General features: G+C 40.0%; 1 protein-coding gene across 1 annotated transcript in view; it reads right to left on the minus strand.

Moving 5' to 3' along the window:
- HEPHL1 (hephaestin like 1) overlaps window positions 1-27,204 on the minus strand; it is a 74,768-nt gene that overhangs the window by 16,314 nt on the left and 31,250 nt on the right. The window contains exons 3-13 of the mRNA XM_063430695.1: window positions 26,936-27,148; window positions 22,486-22,662; window positions 19,466-19,720; window positions 16,719-16,884; window positions 14,457-14,596; window positions 12,933-13,064; window positions 11,991-12,202; window positions 9,022-9,157; window positions 6,519-6,731; window positions 3,998-4,208; window positions 2,635-2,774 (exon numbers count right to left, since the gene is read on the minus strand). Of these exons, the coding sequence (XP_063286765.1) occupies window positions 2,635-2,774; window positions 3,998-4,208; window positions 6,519-6,731; window positions 9,022-9,157; window positions 11,991-12,202; window positions 12,933-13,064; window positions 14,457-14,596; window positions 16,719-16,884; window positions 19,466-19,720; window positions 22,486-22,662; window positions 26,936-27,148 (1,995 nt within the window). The remainder of the gene's footprint in view (window positions 1-2,634; window positions 2,775-3,997; window positions 4,209-6,518; window positions 6,732-9,021; window positions 9,158-11,990; window positions 12,203-12,932; window positions 13,065-14,456; window positions 14,597-16,718; window positions 16,885-19,465; window positions 19,721-22,485; window positions 22,663-26,935; window positions 27,149-27,204) is intronic.

Consider the following 27,204-nt stretch of genomic DNA (forward strand, 5'->3'; position numbering starts at 1 on the left):
AGTGAGAGGGGGTAATGTGAGAGTGAGAGGGGGTAATGTGAGAGTGAGAAGGGGGTAATGTGAGAGTGAGAAGGGGGTAATGTGAGAGTGAGAAGGGGGTAATGTGAGAGTGAGAAGGGGGTGATGTGAGAGTGAGAAGGGGGTGATGTGAGAGTGAGAAGGGGGTGATGTGAGAGTGAGAAGGGGGTGATGGTGAGTGGGGGGAAGCTGAGGGTGGTGACGGAGGGTTATGCTGAGGGTGGTGATGCTGAGGGTGGTGGGGGGTAATGCTGAGGGTGGTGGGTGGTGATGCTGAGGGTGGTGGGGGGTGATGCTGAGGGTGGTGGGGGGTGATGCTGAGGGGGGTGATGCTGAAGGTGGTGGGGGGAGTGATGCTGAGGGGTGGTGAAGCTGAGGGTGGGGTGAGGCTGAGGGTGGTGCGGGGTTATGGGGGATGGTGAGGCTGAAGGGGTAATGGTGAGGGTGGTGGGGGTGAGGCTGAGCGTGGGCAGGGGTGAAGCTGAGGGTGGTGGGGGTGAAGCTGAGGGTGGTGGGGGGTGATGGTGGTGGGGGGTGATGGTGGTGGTGGGTGTAGCTGAGGGTGGTGGGGGTGAGGCTGAGGGTGGTGGGGGTGATGGTGGTGAGGGGTGAAGGTGAGGGTGGTGAGGGGTTGATGGTGGTGGGGGTGATGGTGGTGGGGGTTAAGCTGAGGGTGGTGGGGGGTGAGGCTGAGGGTGGTGATGGTGGGTGATGGTGGTGGGGAATGAGGCTGAGGTTGGTGGGGGTGATGGTGACGGTGGTGGGGGGGTGAAGCTGATGGTGGTGGTGGGTGTAGCTGAGGGTGGTGGGGGTGAGGCTGAGGGTGGTGGGGTTGATGGTGGGGAGGGGTGATGGTGAGGGTGGTGGGGGTGATGGTGGTGGGTGGTGAGGCTGAGGGTGGGGAGATGGTGGTGGGGGTGAGGCTGAGGGTGGGGTGAGGCTGAGGGTGGTGGGGGTGATGGTGGTGGGGGTTAAGCTGAGGGTGGTGGGGGGTGAGGCTGAGGGTGGTGATGGTGGTGGGGAATGAGGGTGGTGGGGGTGATGGTGGGGAGGGGTGATGGTGAGGGTGGTGGGGGTGATGGTGGTGATGGTGATGGGGGTGAGGCTGAGGGTGGTGGGGGGGAGGGGTGAGGCTGAGGGTGGTGGGGGTGAGGCTGAGGGTGGTGGGGGTGATGGTGGGGAGGGGTGATGGTGAGGGTGTTGGGGGTGATGGTGGTGGGGGGTGAAGCTAAGGGTGGTGGGGGTGATGGTGGTGGGTGAGGCAAAGGGTGGTGGGGGGGGTGATGGTGGTCGGGGGTGAGCCTGAGTGTGGTGGGGGGTGATGGGGAGGGAGAGCCTACCTTTTCCTGGTGGTCCAGTGGGCTCCCTGGTGGTCCGGTGGCCCCTGCTCCTGGTCTGCAGCTCCACAGAGCTGCAGACCGTGTAATCTCGCGAGATTCAGAGCGTTGCCGTGGTAACCCGCGGCAACGCTCTGATTGGCCAATTCTCGCGAGTCACATGGTCTGCAGCTCTGCACACTGCGGAGCTGCAGACCAGTGTCTGCGGTGGCCGGCCTGGCAGCAAGGAGGGGCCTCGCACCCGGCGGCATACCGGGCAAGCCGCCGGGCCCCCTCCTGGTGTCAGGTCCTCGGTCAATGACCGAGGACCTGACACACTCTGTCAACAGGCGGTTTAGGCGGCCGCGAGGCCCCAGCCAGCGCGAGGCCTTAGGCGGCCGCCTAAACCGCCTAATTAGAGAGCCGCCTCTGACATTCTATGTTTAATAAACATACCGTACGTCTATACAGAGAACGGGATTACACATCTGCTACTATTAACTCTACGTCACAGGAGTAAAACATCAACTACTATCAGTTTTAGATCACTGAAGTAAGACATCTACTGGAATTAACTTTCTGGCACCAAAGTAAAATATCTACTACAACCAATTTTCTGTTGCCAGAGTAAAACAATTACTGCTATTAAAGAGACACTGTAGTCACCAGAAAAACTACAGCATATTTTATTTCTTCTGGTGAGTATAATCAGTCCCTTTAGGATTTTTGCAGTAAACACATTTTTTTTTCAGAGAAAAGACAGTGTTTACATTACAGCCTAGGGATACCTCCAGTGGTATACCTCAGATGGCTACTAGAGATGGCTACTCCTCAGTTGGCTACACACTGTGCAGTACTGCCATACAGTGTCTCCACCATCTGCATGGAGACACTAAAATTTGCATTGTTTCAATTGATTGCTGATTGGTCAGGGCAGTGTTGGCTTGTGCTGGCTCTGCCCGTGATCTGCCTCCTTGACAATCTCAGCCAATCCAATGCTTTCTGGAAAGCATTGTGATTGGCTTTGATCACCCCTTATGATGGTTTCAGCCAAGAAAGCAGATCAAGGGCAGAGACAGCAGCAGCAGACTGGAATAAAGGTACAATTTTACTATTTTAGGGTGGCAATGGGGACCCGGGCAAGGGGTAGGGGCAAGCTTGATGGTGTTTTTAACACTATAGTGTCCTTTACCTTATTTCTTACTACTTATTAGTAAAACATCTTTAGTAAACATCTTTAGTATTCTGCCTGATTCATTCCAGCATAGTTAAAGATAAGCTTTAACTATTGGGCCTTTACCTAATATTTCTAGATGTTTCTCTTCTGGAGTTCGTTTCTTCTGCACTGAAAACTGCCCGTCTGTGTATTCTCGATAAACCACTTTTCGGTAAACAGAGCCAATGCGGTCGTCCTCTTTATTAATGAATATATTGCCTGGGCTAGAGAAGAAGGCAGAAGCTATGATTAAATAATTATGACATAAGTATTTAGGAAACAACGGACTTCGATTTAATACGATTTTTGAAATGAGTCAATACTGTTGGGAAAACGTTCCAATTAGTTTATCAACAGAGATGGCCTTTAAAGTGTATGGACATTTTTGTAGATAAATAAGTTGGAAAGATTTTCCAACAGTATTGAATTGTTTGGAAAGCTCTTTTCATTAAGTCACGTAAAATTACCTTCACTACTTCTTATACTATTCTGGCAATTTGAAGCATGTTAATAAACAATATCTTAAACTAGCATTATGATTCACCAGAGATTAGTAGTAATCAAAATAAAAACCTGACACACACACACTGCATCCACTATACACACACACACACACACACACTGAATCCACTATATACACACACACACACTGAATCCACTACACACACACACACACACTGAATCCACTATACACACACACACACACACTGAATCCACTATATACACACACACACACTGAATCCACTACACACACACACACACACACACACACACACACTGAATCCACTACACACACACACACACACACACACACTGAATCCACTATACACACACACACACACACACTGAATCCACTATACACACACACACACACTGCATCCACTACACACACACACACACACACACACACACTGAATCCACTATACACACACACACACACACACTGAATCCACTATACACACACACACACACACACTGAATCCACTATACACACACACACACTGAATCCACTATACACACACACACACACACACTGAATCCACTATACACACACACTGCATCCACTATACACACACACACACACACACATTGAATCCACTATACACACATAGACACACCCTGCATCCCTTACATACACACACACCGCCACCACTATACACACACAGAGACACACAGTTTATGCTAATTATTTTATTTCCATTATTTCACCTAGATCTGGTGGAAACTCTGCCATAAACCCAGCATGCTAACATTTAAATGGCAATTCTAACATGCAATATGGCGCACAATAAAACCTATTAATTGAGACGTGCATTGCAGGTTCTCATAGATATTAAGCTCATTGAGCAAGGTCTTCTTCACCTTACCACTCTACAATTGTAAAAGTGCTGCGGAATATGTTAGCGGTGTATAAATGCTAATAATATGCATAGTGCACATTCCATACCTGTTGTGTTCCTCTCCATGCGCCATATGCTTCTCGAGCTCCCACGTTCTGTCTGGGGAATAGTCCCACTCCACTTCCTCAGCCGCAATAAAGTAAGTCCTTACAGTTCCATACTGTTTCTCAGTCTCACTGTTACATGGCGACACCGTGTACGTATGTTTCATGCCGGTAATATAGTGATCCATAGTTTGACAAGATACTCCAAAAACACCTAATAGAGCAAAAAAAAACAGAGTTACCTGTCAAGATTGTGACAATAATAAGGGCGTTATCTAATATTGGTGATAGTATTTTTTTAAACAAGAATTATGAGATTTACCAGGGTTGGTAATATTTTTATTTGATATAGAACGTTACGTCCACTAAATGGACAATTCATAATAATGTATAGTGTATTCATGAGACATGTCAGACTGTTTTTTTTTTTGTGTGTGTAAATCCTCTTACAATGTTTATTTTGATATTAGCACCTCTCTGGAAGGGATTAAAAGCTACCATTCAGCATGTTCTGTCTCCCTGAAGGGAATACATGCTACCTAAGGAGACTGTCTTAAATAATGTGGCTGTTAATGAGTTGTTTTTTTCTGTGGTTAAGCAGCCTGAATCTCTTCCACTTTTATGCTCCCTATGACACTCAACTCACATCAGTTCAGAGAAGACTATCGATGAGAATTATCAAAATGCATTGTTCCAAAAAGTGGTTTAAAGTACTAAAAGTTAGACAATCACCACAGAAATTAGTGAAACCCTCAAAAACATGCCATTTGTGACCACCTACCCTTTTACATTTTTGAAAAAACTGTTTAGAACAGATCTATATAATATATATGCAGATTATATATCTATAATCGATATAGGCCTTTATTCTTGATTGCTTGGTCCTTATTGTCACTCTAAAATAAGAACAAATAGTTATGGCATGTTCGTGAATTATAATAATTGAGAAACCTCCATTGAACCTCAGTTCTATTGGAGACTCTTTCTATTTCATAAGGCACATATGTAGGTATATATAAGCTATCTAGCCTTTATTATATCTTGCATAAATGTTTGTAGGTTGCCATGCAGTCTGTGACTATAAAAGAGGTGAAGATATTATTATAAAAGGTCTTTACTGAAAAAAAAAACCTCTCGCAATAGTTGAGGCATACATTAATAACATAAAAAGATTACTTGATGGCCTGCAAGTTGATGTAGTAATATAAAAGTGATCACAAAAAGAGAGGGGGAGAAGAGGTAATTTGTGAGTATCATACAATCGTATTTACGAACAATTATGTCATCCGATTATCACCAAGATAAGGACGGTCACATACAATGTTAAATAATGTACCAATTGAGAAGATAATATGCAAGGTAATGTCGCTATTTATTATTAGAAATCACGAATTACAAAAATAATTTGTATATCTTAAAGGGAAACTCCAGTGCCAGGAAAATTATCTATTTTCCTGGCACTGGAGGGTCCCTCTCCCTCCCACCCACCAATCCCCGGTTACTGAAGGGGTGAAAACCCCTTCAGTCACTTACCTGAGGCAGCGGCGATGTCCCTCGTTGCTGTCTCCGCCTCCGCGACGCTCCTCCTCTTCATTGCGTTGGCCGGTGGGCGAGACTGATCCCGCCCACCGGCCGAGGAGACCTAATGCGCATTACGTCTCCCCATAGGAAAGCATTGAAAAATAATTTCAATGCTTTCCTATGGGGAAATGAGCGACACTGGAGGTCCTCACACAGCGTGAGGACGTCCAGCGACGCTCTAGCACAGGTTTCCTGTGCTATGAAGGAGGAAGTGACCTCTAGTGGCTGTCTAATAGACAGCCACTAGAGGTGGAGTTAACCCTGCAAGGTAAATATTGCAGTTTATAAAAAACTGCAATAATTACACTTGCAGGGTTAGGAGTAGTGGGAGTTGGCACCCAGACCACTCCAATAGGCAGAAGTGGTCTGGGTGCCTGGAGTGTCCCTTTAATTTATACTAAAATATTGGGGTTTGGGGGTAGCACTGTAAACTTAAATTTCTTAATGGAGGTGCTACTGAAAGTACCTCAAACTATTTAAAATATAGAAACAGGTACACACACACATATAAACAATCTTTCAAGGCTACAGAAAATCAGCAAAATATACAAACCAACCAATATTGGGAGATTTGATGTAGCGATGAGCTTGACACATAATAGACATAGTGTGACCAAATCTCTCTAATTTTGCTTGAGACATTATGTTCTTTTTTGCAGCCTAGAAAGATTTAAATTGCTAGTTGCCAGGGCTGATTCTCCTTTGCCAATGGCTAGTGGGCGAGTGAAAATAAGCCTAGGCCTTATGTTCCTTGTAGAATCTAGATGTTGGGGTAGATTTATCAAGGCCAAAAAAAAATGATATTGTGGGTGCAAAGTGCTAAATGTTGATGGACACTTTATTGGTTTTCGTGGTGATTGCTTCGTATTTACCACATTGCCCCAGTATAGCACCTGCTTTTACCCTGAAACATCTCCACCTTCGTGTGAATTTACAAACCTACCTGCCTCATCTGGCACCATGTATGCTGTTAATGCGGTGTGAGGAAAGAGACTAACTGTATCTCTGGTCATCCCTCCAATATCAAGATTGTTGCCTTCAAAATAAATTCCGTGTATATCAATCTCTGTGCCAAGTCCAATCAGATGCCAGGATATGTTTGCCATCCTACACATTTCTAGGCCAGGCAGGTTTCCGTACATGTAGCCATTTACAGCTAAAGACAATAAACAACATTTTGATTATTATTGGGAAAAAAATAGATGATGATATATTGAAAGAGTTAGTTAAGTAATTTAAAGGGACACTCTACTACCAAAATTTAAACAGATTAAAAATCACTGTTTAGTAAAAATACCACCAATGAAAATATGCATACATGTAATTATTTTTCAATTTCGGTATTTATAAAACCAGCTTTAAAAAAGCAGTAGATCTCTTGTCTGAAGCCTTTGCAAGCCCTCCCATTCTCCCTTGGCAGCATTCGGCTTCTGAATTTTCAGATTCAGGAAGCACAGAGTGCCGCCAGACAGGAGCGCTGTTGATTGGTCTGCTAATGCTGTCACCCAATCTGTGACTCCCAATTCACTAACTGGCTTGTTTAGTGAATGGGGAGTCACTGACTGGCTGAGAGCGTCACCTGACCGCTTCCGAAAATTCAGAAGCCGGATGACGCCAGGGGGTGAGTGGATATCACTGCTGGAGGCAACTTTAGGGTTAAACTGTTTGAGAACGGTTTAACCCTTTGAGTTAAGAGTGCCTCCTGGCACCATAACAACATTGTTTAGATTAAGTTGTTCTGATATAAGAGCCTATTTAAATCTTCACTTTGTAAGATGAGAAAAAAAGGACATACTTCATACATAAGCACTTCAGAAAGTTTCTCAACTTTTAAGTAACAATTGGATTTTTTTTTAAAATAAACACAGAGTATACTTGAATCCCTGTATTATTTTAATATATATCTCCATTCTATGATATCATATCTGTCTTTGTGAAAAAGGCAAAACCCAGGAATTTAATGCAAATCTGTATATATTTCTCATGATCGAAATTGAGCAAAACCCAGCATGAAGTATCAAATGGAGGCAATGTGGTTCATCTGAAAAAAATCTCCCAAGCAAATTGACATATCAAGAATCTCCAGATATAATGAAAAACAATGTGCTTCTGAATATGGGGTGCGATATACAGTTCAACATTGTGTATAGGTGAGGTCAGTATTTACTATACCAGGCTTCCTCAAACTCCGGCCCTCAAGATATTGCTGAACTACAACTCCCATTATTCTATGAATGAAATAGATAGGCTGAGAATCATGGGAGTTGTAGTTCAGCAACATCGGGAGGGCCGGAGTTTGGGGAAGCCTGTACTATACTATCACCGTGTTTTTATGCTGTTTCAGGTTGTAATGACAATACTATACAGCAGGGGGCCCCATGATTCAGAAAGGTCCTCTACAGAAACTCTGTTCATTCCACATCATGGAAATACAACACACATCAAGGGAATGCATAAATAATAGTGAAAACAACCAGATCTACTCATGGGAGTAACATTCCACTGGGCTAAAATATTACTCTACAGAAACCTTTTTTTTTTCAATGGAACTTAAAATGGATACTATATGTAATGACAAAAAGAACCTTAATGGTCATTAAAGACATGTCCGTCGATTCTAGGTGGACATTGGTGCGGCCTTTATACTGTATTTATGTCAATTACGGTAAAATAATGCTGAATTTCTCAACTTATTGCTTGCCAATTTTCTTGGAAAGTTAATGGTTACATTGATAAAATATAAACAACTAACCTGCAAGGCTAGCTTAGTGATATATTTGCAATGAAAGACATTAACCTGTCGCAAATTCCTGCACCAGCAGTGGAACATATCGCAAATATTTAAAAAGATAAAACCTTTGCATGAACTCACGAAGGGAATGGCGGGGGAGAGGTACATTATGTATTAAATTGTCATTCATTTAAATGGTTTACAAAATGTGAAGCAATCATTTTTTTCCCCTTAGCAGGAGTAGTCAACCTTTTAATACCTACCGCCCACTTTTCTATCTTTGTTGATGGTAAAATTTCCTTACCAACCACCAGTGCTGCAGCAACTAATTTTACAGCGCAAGTGCGATTTGTTTTTTTCGTTGCCATTATATTCGCTTTGGTAGTGTTAGATGGATTTAATTTATTTTGATTATTTAAACCATCCAATTCTATATATAATTTATTTTATTTTAATAAACAGAACGTGCAGTAAGAATTGAGGAACTTGTATAACTCCCACTAAGGAATATTTTTTTCCCTGTCAGACTGTGATTCCATAAGTAGCAAGGTCGTTGTCTGAATATAATCTATCAATGGAACTCTGGAATGGGAGAGATTCTCCTGAATGAAACATGTTGTGGTTGCATGTTACACAGAAATGAAAACAATGTGATATAAATGCTAATTTAGAAAGTAAAATTCAATTGATTAAAAAGAAACCCAGGTATTCATACCATGCATTTTATTGGACTCGTGAAAATCCTCATCCTCGATGTTAATATTTGATCCATTCATGTTTGCATTGAGGTACCAGCTCAAATTCTCATCAAATACACTGAACAGCAAATAAAATTCTTTATCTATTTGTACCTAAATTAAAACAAAATCCTTGAATTAGAGTTATAACTACAATGTAAGCAAACTTGAGGGGACAAAAAAAGTGAATCAATATACTATGAATACATTATTGCAAATTGTGGAATTCCATTTTTATGGTGACATGATAACCAACACCTTTAAAATAAATAGTGGTCACTGTCTATGTGTATGGGTCAGTCTGTGGGTTTGTATGGGTCAGTCTCTGTAAGTGCTTGAGCTCCAAGAGAGATACCTCTCATCTCGTGACCTCCCCTGTACCCGATGGATAAGCCTCAACCACCTCAATCTCAACCACCATTAATCTGATTGTGCCACCCCCTCCTTGATGAGGGAAATGTGAATGTTCTTTTTTTTTTTTTTTGCAAACAATTATTAAAGTAAAAATTGTAAAGCTCTTTCCTATGCCACTCTCTGCATCCCCTGAACATAGTACACCCTCACAGACAGTGAGCCCCCCACATACAGTACACTCCCATCAACACAGAGTACACATTTGCATACACACACAGTGCACCCCTCACACACATCATCTCTTCACCCACATACACACTTCGTCCCCGCAAACCTTCACCCCATTACACAAAATCACACATATATATATATAATTACAGCTCCTTGATAAGCACACAATGCAACTCCACTACATATACACTCACAATGCAGCCCCTAGATGCGCACACACACACACACACACACATTTTCTCACACAGTCACAAATTGCTATTTTTATTTTTATTTATATCCACCCAGCCTTTGGGAGAGCTGAGTGGATCTTTCCCTGGTGTCCAGTGTGTCTCCTCTCAGTCTTCCTGCAGTTTCTCTCTGCTCCTCTGATGCCGGGGCTGGAGTGACGTCATGTCACTAAACATCGCGAAAGGGAGCAGAGAGGAACTGCAGGAAGGTTACTGCTCCGTCACGCGCCTTCTCCATGCTCTCAGCGGCGGCTGGCTTAAATGTTTCCTGTACGGCTTAGCAAAGAATTTGTCAAGCCCTGTGTATGTATATATACACACACACATATATACACACACACACACACGCACATATATATATATATATATATATATATATATACACACACACACACACACGCATATATATATATATATATATATACACACACATTCACAGACACGCATATATATATATATATATATACACACACATTCACACACACACACACACATATATATATACACACACACATTCACACACACACACACACATATATATATACACACATACACATATATATATATATATACACACACATACACATATATATATATACACACACACATACACACATATATATACAAACACATATATATATATATATATATATATATATATATATATATATATACACACACACACACATACATATATATATATATAAATCCAGAAAGGTGGCAGCACTCACGGAATTAAAAATTCTAATCTTTATTTAGTCATATTAAAAATCAACGTTTCAGTCCTCTGTATGGGACTTTCTTCAGGGGACTTCTTCAGAGGACTGAAACGTTGATTTTTAATATGACTAAATAAAGATTAGAATTTTTAATTCCGTGAGTGCTGCCACCTTTCTGGACAACTAAGCCCTGGCTTAGCACCCGCCAAACAACCCGGGACCACTGTAGCGTGAGTGCAAGAGATTTTTCTTTCTCTGTGAGGTGCTTCTTGTGTAAGTGCGGATTGGCTGAGATCATCAAGCTTGATGATCTCAGCCATTGAGGCAGGGCCAGTCGAGGGAAGACCAGCATGACATGGGGGGAAAAAAAGGTGAGTAGAAACACTATTTTAAAAAACACAGACAGACACACACATACACCATGACACACACACACCATGACAGACACACACCATGACACAGACAGACACACACCATGACACAGACAGACACACACACACACACACACACACCTTGACAGACACACACACCTTGACACACACACCATGACACAGACAGACTGACACAGACACTCACACCGTGACACAGACAGACACACATTACATGACAGACATATACACACACACACACCATGACACAGACACACATTACATGACACGGACAGACACATTACATGACACAGACAGACACAAACACACACCATGACACAGAGACATACACACACACAACATGACAGACAGACACACACCATGACACAGAGAGACACACACACACCATGACACAGACAGACACACACCATGACACAGACAGACACACACCATGACAGACACACACTCACACTGACACACATAATTGCTACCTGTGTGCAGACAGCTGTCTGTGCTGGCGGCCGCAGGGGGAGCTCTGATGGCGGCTGCAGGGGGAGCTGGCTGCGCTGTCTCTGCTCCCCAGCGCACAGCTTAATGATACCGGGGACGGAATATGACATCATATTCCAGCCCCGGTCTCATTAAGTAGTGTGCGAGGGCGGCGGGGGAGCAGAGCCAGCACAGCCAGCTCCCCCTGCGGCCGCCATCAGAGCTCCCCCTGCGGCCGCCAGCACAGACAGCTATTTGACTGGCCCCAGGTGCTGACGGCCCACCGGGAAATTTCCCAGTATCCCGGTGGGCCAGTCTGGCCATGAAAAGCACTGATTTTAAACCGGACACCAAATGCATCCAGGTGATTGCTGCAGATACACACAGGCTGACAGTATTTTCTTTAGTAAATATGAGAATTGCCTTTGCAGTCATTTTCCCTGGATTTTGACCATCCGCACAACATCCGGTGCTTAGTGAATAACCCTGTAAATCTTTTTCAGGCCACTTCACAGGGCCCTTAATTTACACTTTTCACATCTGATTTATAATGTACCTGTTTGTTATCTGCAGTGAGAGAGTCTTTTCTGCAGACTAGAAGAGGACCCACGAGTCCAGAATAAGTGTCCTTGACTGGGTCCACTGCTGAATAGTAAAGGTAAGTGAGGCAATTTGGGTCACTGGGTGTGGGCCCATCGTTTTCAAGGACTTCCCATGTGTATGTGAATGTGTCACCAGGTTCCACAAGAGCTCCGTTTTTCACAGAACCTTTATAAAAATGAAAAATGTGAAGCACTGAATTTGTGGATGTAGGCACAATTGGAAGACAGATTTTGCATGGATCTATTTATTCAGCAGTCTACTTAATTAGATAAGTACAACAAATATATAGATATATGATGACACGTATGGGATAAAGAGGACATAATTTTACATATTAATGTGTGTCTTTATTAAAGGGACACTACAGTCAACCAAAGAACTTTAGCTTTCTGAAGCTCTTTAGGAGTCCATTGCATGTTCCTGCAGGCTTATTTTATAAAAGTGACAATTTCAAGGCACATCAGTATTATAATAAAACACTTTAGTAATGACTCTCAGCCGTCTGCTTGGTTTCCTGTCTCACTGGCTTTGTATTGTAGTTCAAAGTGGAAGGTAATAATAATATATACATATTTCATTTTTATGTATGTCTGCATTTATTTATTTACTGAGTGTTTCTTTAGGCGTGCAATGCTCATTCATCATTTACAAACATTTCCAAATGTTGTATAGTTAATATGGCTGTACTTTGCACTTACTAATCAGTTTTCTGTTTTTATTGTTTTTCTTTAAAACAAATATAAAAGTCATTTTTGAGGTAATCTGACATCACTATGCACACAAACAGTAAATTGCTTTTCTAAACAGTAATAGCGATATCCCATGTTGCAAGATCGGGTGAAATTGAAAGAGCAGTGGAACTCTGCAGACAGGCTGTGTCAGTCCTGGTACCTACCATCGGCATATCCCGCACCTTCTGATTCTTTGCTGAATGACACTCCATGTGCCATGATGCTGTATGCTCGGTCTGCTTTGTTTGCAAAAACAACTAGTATAGTATCGCCAACTTCAGTCTTAATCACTGGACCTGAAAACCAATACATGTCAACTGAGAAAATGCAGCAATTTAAAAAAAATCTACTGCAAGAATAGACCTCAAGAATGCTAACCATAATATATACACACAACATCCAAGATCCAGCGCACTCACTCATTCACTAAACAGCAATTCCAAGTCTCACATAATGCAATAATTTTATTTAAAAACACCTCACCTAGGCAAAAATAATGGAGGTTTAGTTACAGTATAGGATCATACATTGCATAAGCCTACCACAATGTCAATGTACCCCATTTTTGGCAGGTCCTACTCTAATGCCTGCTCTTATGAGATTAATTCACTTACATACTTACAGGGAGAGGTGCAAAACCAGGAAGTTAGCCTGGACTACCAAATATAAAATAATTAAACAAAGAGGGAGCACTCACCTGAACATGCATACATTATAGGGTGCTAGTGGGGGCAATCCATACAACATACAAGATCCAGCGCACTCACTCATTCACTAACCAGACAATTTGACATTGTGGCAGACTTATACTATTACATTCTGTGAGACTTGAAATTTAGTGAATGAGTGAGTGCGCTGGATCTTGTATGTATGAATCTTGAATTTATGCATGTTCAGGTGAGTGCAGCCTCTTGGTTTCATATATATACAAAGATAAATATGTTGCATAAAGGACACAAACCTGAGATGTGTACACTCATTGAATTAGTTAGAGTGCTTGGAGTCACCGGGCAATGGTTTAATACTAAATGAAAGTCCCTAGCAGCCCATGTCCTCTGTGCTGCTTGGGATAATGAGGAGACATTCGCTTGAGCTGTAATCGGCTGCTGTGATTGGCTGAGAGTGTAAGCTGACCACTTTACTGTAGACCTGTCACAGCAGGTTGCTGGTAGGAATTGGTATGGCTAGAAAAAAGTCTTTCATATCTGCCTTAGCCCATATGGGCCAGGCTGTGGGCCAGGGACCCTCATTCATTGTGACACTGGTCAAAAATATGACCTTCGTTAAGTGTTACACTGCTCAAAAATATGAGCAGTATGGAATCCTCAGACACTGAATGGGGGCACCATTCCTGCGGGTTCCATAAACTATAAGCAATTCTATGAGATGAAATGGTTATAGTGCCTATTGTTCCCATTTAAAGGATCATGGTGCTTAAATGATATATGTGGGACTGTGACTTCTGCCACTTAGAGCTTATTTCTGATTGGCTGACAAAGTTCTATCTGTAGTGGATACGGGATAATGTGTGACTTGTCCCCTGATCCCAACTCTCATTGGTTTACAGTTAGGCCTGGTTCAACTTCAAAGTGCATGCTGGGAAATGTAGTCCAAAGATAGCTGGGGTGTAAAAATTAGCCCATATTTTATGGCAAGCTTCCCCTATTAATTACATAGGGAATACATACCAAGTATTCCAAGGTGCTCTTCACTGTCTGAACGGTTCTTCCTAACAGTGAATAACTCATCAGCATACTCTATGTACTGAACTTTCCAGTATTTTCCTCCAATCAGTACATCATTTTTTGAAAAATATAACTCTGAATCACTGGAAAAAAAAAATAAACGTATACCTTCTTAATCTTTATTTTAAACATTGTAAATCTGCAAATATTGCTTTTACAACAGAACAGTGGTTCTTAAATGGACAGTTTAGTTACCTTTTGGAACCCTAACAACTTCATCTAAATGAAAAATAAAAGTGCTTTTTTTACCTTTAGGGATTAAACCATTAATTTCCTGTGTGTCTCTACGGATTGGATCGGGTCCCAGGTAACTGCCTCAAATTAATGTTTACACTGTAGCTGTTTTGTAATAGAGCTCTTTTAATGAATGAATTTGGCCAGAATTTGTTTAATTAGATTTTTCTATTAAAGCAGCTGTCGATTTGGAAGTTTTGTTTTTTAAATCAATAGTTGTCCCTCTATTCCTCCTTGTTTTCAAGTTTTTGACATTTCACCTTTTTAATATACATTATCAAAATTATGGACAACCTTTTCTCATGGACACAATGTTCCTTTTAAGCCGCTGCTAAATTACCCACAACCCATCAGTCAAAGGAATCCCATAGAAGTGCAAACTACAGACATCATGGACAGAGGTGAACAAAATTGAGGCACCCAAATATTAAAATTAAAGAAGAAAATAATAAATACAAATTAAAGCAAGTGGCAAGTGGGTAGTATAATCATTAAGATACAAGAGATTAAAAAAAAAAATTAAAAAGACTTCTGCATTAAAGGCAAATAATTGCTCACTGAGCTTATTTTACAGCTACGAATATTAAATGGACCTCATTTAAGGATGCAGGACTATCTTTTGGGACACTTACTATTTATTGTCCTTATTGGTGGTTTTATTATTTGGTTTTACTCAGACTGTTCTGTTATATCATGACTTAGGCTACTAACTGAGGTCTGACAGGAGTGACAGCTAAAGTACTTACTCAATGTGTTTATTACATATTTTTTTAATAAACATAAAAAACAAACAGATATTACAAAGTAAAAAGGTGAACAGCGCTAACAATAAATGAGGTACAAACTTATAAAACCAGTCAGGGTAACAGAGTCCAAAATCTTCCTCACTTTTGGACTCTGTTACCCTGACTGGTTTTATAAGTTTGTATTTTCACTTTTAATATTTTAAATATTTGTTACAATAAAGTATATATACATTTTCTATACACCCAGTCACCTTTTTTTGTCCTACTTCCTATTCATCATTTTGCTGCTGCTACTTTTGGGTCCATTATATCCCTAGGTGGGGATTATTCCACCTGAAGGTGGGGATTATTCCACCTGAAGCAGGTCCTTGCTCTAGTAGATGTAAGTAGGATAATTTATTTTTGTGCTAAGTTTATACCTACATACTATACCATATGGTGTATTTTATTTTGTTTTTCATACCACGAATGCTTATATATATAAGCCTACCAGGAACATCACGCATCAAGAAATCCACAGACGGGGATTATTGCACCCAGGCCCTTGTAATAGAGCTTATATAGCTCTTTAAAGTGTGAGTGTGGATCTTATATTCCTTCACCGTTCACTTTATTTTTAAAGACATATTGCACTATTATTGTATTTTGTTTTTGTTTCTTTAAGCTTCACCACTGGCCAGCATTCCTTATTACGTATGTACCTCATTTATTGTTAGCGCTGTTCACCTTTTTACTTTGTAATATCTGTCTTGTTTCACAAGGTTGGGGGAACACATTGTTGGTGAACTGCAGCTCATTTACAGAAAGAGAGCGCTTATTTTTTGTTTTTTACATAAAAAACAAACACTTTGGAGTTTAGAACTTGTGGTTTAATTCGACTGTTAGTGACTCATCAAAAGTTTAAGGGATTCAAATAAGTTTAGAACATATGTATCTTGTATTTTATTGTGTATTGGGGGAATTTTAACTCTTAAAAAATAAATATGGCTAAATATATGATAAAACAGATCATTTCCCCACAGTTTAGAATTTTAAACATATGTATCAAAATTGTTTAAAAATATATTTTTCTGGTAGTAAAATACAAAGGCAAAAGGTCACTAAGGCATCAATAAGCAATTATAAAAGATAACGTATGATGAAACTAGTTACACCGTATTTTATTAAACAGCAAGATATAATGTCTTTAGTAAATATTAGTTCACCATAAACAATTCAGCTGTACCTGTCGGTTTCATTAAGCAAGTCACCGGTGAACGTGTTATAGTTCGTTGGGCCATAATTCCATAGTACGAGTTCAGCAGCAACATAGTATTTCTTCACGGTTCCAGTGGATGGAGATACAATATCCTTTCCACACGTTGACACATTGTAGAGACCCAACATTCCAGCTGCAGATGGAAAAAGAGTCATAACTTATGGGTTAAACTAACACTTTTGGTGGGGGGGGGGGGGGGGGGGGTGAACATTTCAGGTGTATAATGCCCTATTGGGCAATACGGAGGTGGTTCCTACTCCAAATGTACTATAACCTGTAAAATAAAAGGTTTTAATTTAGCTGGAATCCAGCACCGGGCATAACTCCCAGCATTGACTTCCGTGCTTCTCAGAGAGAAGCCTGTAATTGGTCCTGTTCACAGGCTCAGAGAGCGTGCACGCGCACTGGGACAGTGAAGGCGAAAGGGGAGGAAGGGAGGTTAAAAAAAAAAAAAAAATACTGAGGGAAATGAAGGGAGGTGGGAGGGAGCTCACAATGGGTTGGAAGGGGAATCATTTTTCCCCTTGCAGGCAGAATGCATATCTGTTGTCAGAGTGCAGTGCGTACTGATGACTGACGCAAAATATGCAAAGAATTGAGATTGCATTACCCGGAACAGATTTTAAGTGTGCTGGGGGTGCAACCACCCCCCCAGCACACTATTAAAAATATCTCTGAATGTGCAGTGCTTCAAGCAAAAACACTGCACATACATATTCCTACTACCATAACCACTTCAAAACACTGAAGTCATCATGGTGGTTGGAGTGACCCTTCAAACATTTAATATTATACATCTCCCTGCCTTCAACCTTGAAACAAGATGGCAGGATTTATTGGCCATGGTAGATCCTCAGTAGTTTTCCTGGGCGTGTATTTTTTATGACATTTTTAGCACAGGTACTATTTACTTGCTAAATGTACTGAGTGACTGAACAAACATATACCGGAAAATGTGACATGCAATCGTCTAGGCATCCAGGCGTGGTAACAGGTCTTTCTATATCACCATTAGGCATTTTCTGCACTCTTCCTTACATAATACTTCCAGTTTAGAAATATCTGTCTGTCATGCTCTGTATTTTTGAGATTGATTTTGAGGTGTGATTTTGAGGTTGGAATATCCAGACCCTTCTCATCTTCAGTTTCTTAACTTACTATGGGACAATTGGATTGTTAGGTATTTAGCAGAATCCATTCTTTCCGCCATGTTTACAATATATCCTGTGCCATCGGCAGGGACACAACTCCAAAACATGAATTGAATGACTTTTTAAAGATACTGTTTTTAAAATGAATTCTGTTTTGTAGTGCTGTATTGTATGTACACACATAGCTGTCAAACTTATAAAGTATTTAATTCAATACACTTAGTGATACACTTACTGTGCTGGGATGTCATGCCCCTTGGCACAGAGAATCCTACAAAGATGGGCGCAGGAGAATGATGCATGCATTTGCACACAAGACACCCGCCCAAATGAATCACCTACAGTCAGCTTCAGTAATCTGCCTGCCAGGTAGGTTGTGGAGTTGGTACACAAACGCTTTGCTTCCGACTCCACAAACAAACCTTTTCTTTGCCTTAGATGAAATCTCCTTTCTTCCAGCCTAAATGCGTGACCTCGTGTCCTATGTATAACCCTGTTTATGAATAGATTTCCAGATAATGGTTTGTACTGGCCACGAATATATTTGTATAGTGTGATCATATCCCCTCTGAGGCGCCGTTTTTCCAAACTAAAGAGATTTAAATTTTTAAGGTGATTCAGTTCACTAGTTTTGGTTTGTCCACAGGTCAGCGTTGTGTCATTTCACGGTTTATGTCTTTATGATGCCTGTAAATCTCAGTACAGTCACACCTCTGTATGTAAATCTTTCTACGAAGTTATTGATCAAGCACAATATAAAAATCTCATTATACAGACCATAATATCAGAGCTTCCTGTGACCATTGTCCTGATGTCTGGTAGCCGTTCCACGTAGACTCACTTTCCACAATAAATTGTACTTTCAACCCTGCTTACTCTCAGTATCTTTTAAGCAAAGACAATCAACAATGCAATTTACAATCTCTGTACCTGTTCAATATTAAATTAAATGGAACACTAAGCAGGATATAATAGAATCTAAAAACAAGTCGAGCAAATATATCTATTAACTAAGCTATATATAATTGCATAATAAGCTATATACAGTACAAGCACTTTTTCAACCTTCTAGAATGATCCCTAGTACCGTTATAACTTATCTTTGCACTCTTAATATCTGTGAACTAAAAGGCCTATAATGCTCAGCCAATTTCTGGTTTTAAGTGGATGAACTGAAGAAAGATCAGCGTGTAGGGAATTGCTTCAGAAGACAACATTTAGGGTTTGGTGTGCTGTTTATTTGCATGCCTTCTGTAGTTACCTTTAAAACCACAAAACTATGTTCTACAAAAAGGTAATAGATATATAGACTAGCTTTTAAATGGATTTAGTAAAAGTGAACGAAATAAAGGAATTGAACAATGTACAGGATTGGCTAAAGCAGTGCAACCATTACATGCTATTGTTTGCAAACCCAGTCACTTCACACAAGAAGTTCCCTGTACTGTGTGTCAGTTGCAGCAGCTTCCCTCCTCCTGAGAACCTTGACTCCCATAAAGTCTGAAAGATTGGCAATTACGTCTAAATATAACTATATCTTCATTTTGCTGTAAATGTAATTACCTTGAATGTGGTCATTAACTTGACAGCTCAACATCCACTTCCCAGGAGTTGACGGCCTCATCTCAACAGTTACAAATGTAGCAGGAAAAAGGTTGATGACATCAGTTCTGTGTCCCTGGTTGGTGACAGTGTGGCCATAGAAATAAGCAGAGTGAATATCAACTTCATTGCCAATCCCAAATAGGTGCCAGGACACAGAGTCACCGAGGCACATGTCCACGCCAGGTAGGTTTCCAAAAAGGTAGCCATTAATTGCTGTAAAAAAAAACACATTTTGACAATTTTGATAATATCACATCACCCACCTTTCTTATTCACTCAGCTGAGTGAAAAACATTCTAAATGAAAACATAAACATCCTGTTAATGACGTATGCAAAGAAACAGAAAACAAGAGAAAAATTGGTGAAAATGGAGAAAGAAAATACGATAGAAGGGAAAGGAGAAAGAGCTGGGCAGATTGAAATAGTAAAACATGTTTATTGGATTCATTACTTAGAAGAATAAAAAGAAAGTCCAAGATTAAAATTATGGTCAAAATAAAAAAAGAAGGAAGGGCTCTGGGAGAATGTGAGAAGAGAATATTGTATTGTAGATAAACACAAAGGCCCAACATATAATTAATCATTTGCATTTATCTTTTGCCCTTTATGCCTATCTAAACAATAACGACTAATATTATTTGTAGAAAACATGGCTGTAGCATCAAAGGCTTTTTCCAATCCTTAGTCTTAAAAAAGTAAACAAATAAGCCCCCTGTAAACCAATAAAAAAATTCAACAAAGGTATATTTCACCAGAGAATGGAGAAGAATGGATTGTCCAGTTCCACTTCGATGGAATAAACCAATACTTAGTTTTACTTTGTTGCAGTATCATTTCTTTAATTGTTGTCTGTCTGTCTGCCTCGGAACCCACTGACACAAAGACAGGACAACTCTTGTATCTATACCTTTAAAAATAAAAATAATGACCCATACCTACCATGGTAGAAACCTGATACAGTGGATATACCAATACTGCTAAATGCCGGGCGTGAAGGGCTTTGGCGCAAAGTCACTGGCTACGTTGGCGACCAATCATGACCCTCTCCCACAACCCATTCCTACAGCAAAACCCCTCCAACTGGCTTCAGCGACTTTGAATATATAATCAATCCCTTGACTTCTTCCCTTACTTCCACCATACTGAACCTATCATACCACTATCCTACTATCTGCTGCACAACTGTCTCAGGACACAGATCACCATACTCGGCATATAATGCAAAACATGGTATGCAAAGACCTATAGGGAGGGGATAACTACATGCCTTCATAATACGGCACAACTGCAACCTGACCACCAGAATATTTGATTCTCAGAACTGCATTAACCTAGTCACCCTGGCATCTATATTATAACTATGACTGCCTCACCAAATAGGGGGACAAACACAGGAGACGATCTCTCTTGCAATGCGGGACAGCTGTTAGCGCAGATGTGAGGACTTCCCTTAGACACCCAGAGTATCCAAGCTAACGGTACAAGCTTTCATAGCAATAACTGTCATATACAAACTGTCCTGACGGGGGGAAGTGGGAAACATTTTTTTTTTTAAATGTAGGAAACAGTCTCCATAAAAGGGACCCTAGCACTAATAAGCCAACCTGGACCGAGACCCCTCCACCAAATTTGATCTGCTAACCTGCATGTATACATGTACACCTGCATTGTGTAGAGAGTTTATGTATAACCGTGCACTAACCCGTTCGTTTTTCTGTAAAATTTTATCGTATACACAAACACTAAAAAATAAAGAATTTAAGAAAATAAAAAAGTATAAAAAGAATATGCAGAGAGTGGATAAGAACCAAGGGATTTTTTTCGTGTGATAGTCTGGAGACAGGGTTCTAGAAGAGACATATACCTAGTATCTGCAATATGTTGGGTCCCTTTATCCTTGTACTACGTCCTATTCCAAGGGAGGTAAAGTTGTGACGGTATAATACCCAATGCAGCATTGTTAGCCATATTCCTTAATTCAACAGGTATGTTGGCAAATATACATTTCCTACACCAAGAGATGATTCTATATATAATTTACATTGTCTGTAACCATAAAAATGGGTAATCTAACAAGTTTATGTACAGGACATTTACCTCAATTTAACTTACTTGAATAAGAATCAGAAACTATTCCAATCTGTTAGAAATGTTTTTTTTGTTTTTTTTTTTTACAAATGAGCTATCTAAAGAAGTCACCATGGAATTTTTGTAAATTACTCATCTGAAAAGTTTTCTAATAAAATAAAGCCATTTCTGATTCAAATTAAAACCATCTAAATCAAGGCCATTGTTTGAAGTGCAAGTGGGATATTGACAGCAATGTGATGACTGTTTCCAGTTAAAACATTTTGTCTAGGGTTTTAGGTGTACTATTATACATAGAAAATTATGTTTTGCCTTTTTGTAGGCCCCTCAATTTGGAGTTTTAGTAATGGCTCGCTGTGCATAACTATTAACTACTCACAAGTTTACATGGGTTACTAAATTCTAACTGGTACTGTTTATTACCTTCAGTTCCTATAACGTTAGCATACCCCACCATCGTGCCGTTTCCTCACCACCCTGCTTGCGTTGAATGCCCTTACCTTGTGCCCTGAATTCCTAACCTCTGCTACTTTCTGATGCTCAGATTTACGGCTACAGGGTTGATCCTCGTGTCCCCAAGAATCACCCAAAACTGTGCATCAACTACTAGAAAGGGATCGCCTGTTTTTAGTACCGCATGTTTTATTCTAAGATAGTATATCCTTCTCAAATAGCAGTTAATTGATATTTTTTTACATCCGATACAAACATTATAGAATTAGTAAACCCCGAACATGATAAATAAAAATAAATTAGACAGGACTATTGCTATGTTAGTACCACAAGGTTTCGGGTTGAAGCCTATACTAATTCAAATGTTCACATATTTAAAGCTTCTTCAGTGAATCATGAAGGACTATAAACAAGGGCCTTTTAAAATTTAACTCACCATGCATTTTATTGCTTTCTTGAAAATCTTCGTTATCCACATCTACAGTCTCAGGCTCGGTGCAAAATGTTTGAATGTTGTCTTCCAGATACCAGCTTATATTTTCATCCACCACACTGAACATCAGGATGAAATCTTTATTCACATCCAAGCGATTTGAAGATCTATCTAGTGTCCCTACACAATTCAAGTGGAGAAAAAAAAGTCATATTGTTTACTAGATTTTTGGGGCACTCAAAGGTTACTACATCCAATAATTGAATATTAAAGACTACACTCACCCCCAAACAGTATACATGGCTTTTTACTTGGTAATCCATTTTTCATTTATAAAATTACCTAATTTACTTATTAGTTATTTATAAAAAAAATTAGCCGTTCTTCAGTTACAATGTAATATGTAGAAACATAGAATGTGATAGCAGATAAGAACCATTCGGCCCATCTAGTCTGCACATTTTTTGAACCAGTTTAGTAGCCCTTCTCTGAACTCTCTCTAAGGTATCAATATCCTTCTGAAGATACGGTCTCCAGTACTGCGTACAGTACTCCAAGTGAGGTCTCACCAGTGTTCTGTACAATGGCATGAGCACTTCCCTCTTTCTACTGCTAATACCTCTCCCTATACAACCAAACATTCTGCTAGCATTTCCTGCTGCTCTATTACATTGTCTGCCTACCTTTAAGTCCTCAGAAATAATCACTCCTAAATCTCTTTCCTCAGATGTTGAGGTTAGGACTCTATCAAATATTCTGTACGGCCAAGATGCTTTATCTTGCATATTTCCTCTACACTTTGTAATATTTTGTAGAACTTAAGATATACTAAAATAAATTCTGCCTAGCCCCTTTATTATACCTCTCACAGTGTCATAGTGTCGCCATTAGACTTGGAAAAGCAGTACTGATACATTGTAATTCCACTCAATGGGAACTTCTGAATAAGCAAAATATTATATTGTAAATGCCAATCAAAGTGATTGAGAGACTTATATCACACCCTTACATCACACCAATTCAGTTGGTGGACCAGGTTAATATTACCATATACCAGAGCTGTCCTGGTAGATCCCCAGATCTGTAAAATTACAGCTTCCATGATGTTTTGTCATTCTAAAGGCATGATGCAAAGGATCAATGGAGTTGTTGTCCTACAATATCTGGGGATCTACCTTTTTGGCACCCGTGCCATAGACGACCCTTGCTTACTTAGTGTAGAATGAGTATAAATGATGGAAGAAGGAGATGCCCAATCTGATACCTTCTCTAAATCTCAATCAAATCATAATTTCACAGTGCAAATAAATCAGAGTATGACAACAGCAGACTTTGAATCTTTTTTTTTTTTTTTTTTAATCTTCAGCTGAGTTTTCAATCTCCCTGATTAGAAGCAGGATCTGTCAAGATTTAACCTCTTAAGGACCAAACTTCTGGAATAAAAGGGAATCAGGACATGTCAGACATGTCATGTGTCCTTAAGGGGTTACAGAGACACTATGAGCAACAAAAAGCTTTGTGAAATGGTTTTGGTGTATAGATCATGCTCCAGCGATCTCACTGCTTAATTCTCTGTCATTTAGGCGTTAAATCCTAAATTCTAACAACACCTCCCCTTGCTATGACTTGCACAGCCTTCATGAAAAATAAATTTAATTTCCAATCAGATATAACAGTTAACCCCTTAAGGACACATGACATGTGTGACATGTCATGATTCCCTTTTATTCCAGAAGTGTGGTCCTTAAGGGGACACTATAGTCACCTGAACAACTTTAGCTTAATGAAGCAGTTTTGGTGTATAGAACATGCCCCAGCAGCCTCACTGCTCAATCCGCTGCCATTTAGGAGTTAAATCCCTTTGTTTATGAACCCTAGTCACACCTCCCTGCATGTGACTTGCACAGCCTTCCATAAACACTTCCTGTAAAGAGAGCCCTATTTAGGCTTTCTTTATTGCAAGTTCTGTTTATTTTAGATTTTCTTATCCCCTGCTATGTTAATAGCTTGCTAGACCCTGCAAGAGCCTCCTGTATGCGATTAAAGTTCAATTTAGAGATTGAGATACAATTATTTAAGGTAAATTACATCTGTTTGAAAGTGAAACCAGTTGTTTTTTTCATGCAGGCTCTGTCAATCATAGCCAGGGGAGGTGTGGCTAGGGCTGCATAAACAGAAACAACGTGATTTAACTCCTAATTGACAGTGAATTGAGCAGTGAAATTGCAGGGGAATGATCTATACACTAAAACTGCTTTATTTAGCTAAAGTAATTTAGGTGACTATAGTGTTCCTTTAATATCTCCTGCTCAGTTAACGGAATTTGAATTATACACATGAGGTCGCTGTAGCCTCTATGAGACAAAAAAAGCAGACAATTACAAATTATAATTATGAATTAAACACACTGTGCAATAAGAGAAATGAAAAAAATAAAAAATAATAATAATTTCAAAAAATCAGGAGATGTGTAGGGAGGTTAGGTCTGCCTAAACAAATGGATTTAACTTCAAAATAGCAAAGATTAAATGTGAGACTGCAGGGGCATGATCTATACACCAAAACCACTTCACAAAGATAAAGTTGGTTTGGTGCTTAGAGGATCCCTTTAAGTGAAGAGTTTGTTTTAGATTAAATCATTTCCTTTGTGTGTTTATTTTCCCATGGATACATAATATGTCAGTAATACCATGCCAAAGGCAGGTGCGGCAGAGCTGAAAGAGGATTATTAGAGATTTATTTACGGTAACTACAAATTCTGATATTGTGAAAATAGTGTGTTTCCACACAGTATCATGAAATAGCACGCAGATTAAAATGACTAAACGGCTATTTTGCAAATAACTAAATTGCAGTTAGTGGTGGATGGTATTCACATCTGTACTGTACGCATAGTCATGATTTACACAAAATTGGCAGATGAACATAATGATGCTACGACACCCCAAACATTATCACGACTCCTTTATATATATTTAATTTGGCTGCTATCATTATTATATTTGGAGTCTTAGCCTAAAATTTGCAATTTTTTGGTGACTCCCTTATGATCCTGATTCTAGCGAATGACCCTACTTGGCGAATAACCCGATATAAAGTGAATTGTGTCAATTAACACCCATATGTAAAAATGAGGCCAAAGGTTCCATTGAGCTCCTTTTCCAATCTGGCTATTTATCGTAGTGTGTGCATGTTGATTTTCAATTCACTAATTCCACTGGTTACCACTCACTTTTTGTTTGTCATGAAAGGTTCACTTTAACTTTACCACAACAAGGATATATATTGTTTATCACAAATGGTATTTGCTATTCTTAATTCAGATATAAATGAATGACTTACCTTCTATACAGCACAACCATTATTCATGTTTCATGTGATGAATTAATGTAACAACCACCCGTTGCTAGTGGATTGACCCTTCCCAAACCTGGGCAATTCTCTCTAAGATGCTGACAGGCTGGCTCCATTACAACACCATCAAACTCTGGACAGAGTTACATCTGTCACTGTTCCTCTACTCCTCTAGTAAATGCGAGACCTGCTTGCCAGAGAAATAATCACAGCAACCAACCATATATGAGCTGTAGTTGCTGTGATGCACAGCAGAAGGTCAGCTTAGGAGGGTTCTCATCCTATCTCTATATTGTCATCCAGTTTGAAAATACCATCGGCAAAGACCTATATTTCAGCAGTTGCTTGACAGGTGGGCGATTACTCCAAGCACAATGACAAATTCACTGTTTTGAATTGGTCATGGTTCTTGGAGTCTCAATGTACAGTTTCAGTAAGAAATGCTGTACCTACAGAGACATTTTGTGTTGCTACCAGAGGTGCAAGTCCAACTCTGGGAGCACCATTAGCCAACCAGGAACAAGCGTTGATAAGGTTGAAAACGCAAATACTCTGCATAGATTGCATAGCATGCTGGTAACGGCATCCACTGGCGACACTCCACCCCAATAAGTCCTCCCTTAGTCCTGCTTTTCTTACATCCCTGCCCTGCAACAAGGGGGGTATAGTAATGACATCATGGAAGGAGAACTGGGTTGCAGTGAGAAGTTGGCCTCATCACGCCACCTAACGTGTGTTAATTGTTTTCTTTCTCTTTTTTTTTTCCAAGTGGGAGGACCACTCCACCAAGTTTACTCCAGCCTAAAAAAAGAGTGTTTTATGAAAACATTGTTTTTGACTGGAGTAACCCTTTAACATCTAACCATTTGCTACCATTTTTACGACCATAATGTATAAGAATTGATTCTTTTAGCCTCTTTTAATGGAGGAAAAAAGTCCGTGTACCCATGACCATTAACATTTAAAAGGTAAGTTGGCCGTTCCATCTCTGTGGCACTAGTTTAGTCACAGGGGTTGTTATCAACACAGGTATATGTTATCGCTGTATGATTGAATAATGTAATAACGTGATAATTATTATTGCGTAAGCTTATTCTACCTTTTTTGCAAGTCAGCAAGGCTCCTATTAATCCACTTGCTATATCCCTCGGTGCGTCGGTGTGTGAATGGTAGATCCAAGTCAGACAGTTAGGGTCTTCTGCAGTGGGGGCGTATTCCTGTTTGACTATCCAAGTGTAAGTATGCTGCCCTCCTGGAGGGACAAAATCATCACGTTTATCAGCTTTCTTGGTTCCATCTGGATAAAAGGCCCCTGGAAAATAAAAAAAAAATATTACATTATAACTGTTCTACCAATATATAAAAAAA

Source organism: Pelobates fuscus, chromosome 1 (assembly GCF_036172605.1).
Source record: "Pelobates fuscus isolate aPelFus1 chromosome 1, aPelFus1.pri, whole genome shotgun sequence".
In the NCBI taxonomy this organism is placed as follows: Eukaryota; Metazoa; Chordata; class Amphibia; order Anura; family Pelobatidae; genus Pelobates; species Pelobates fuscus.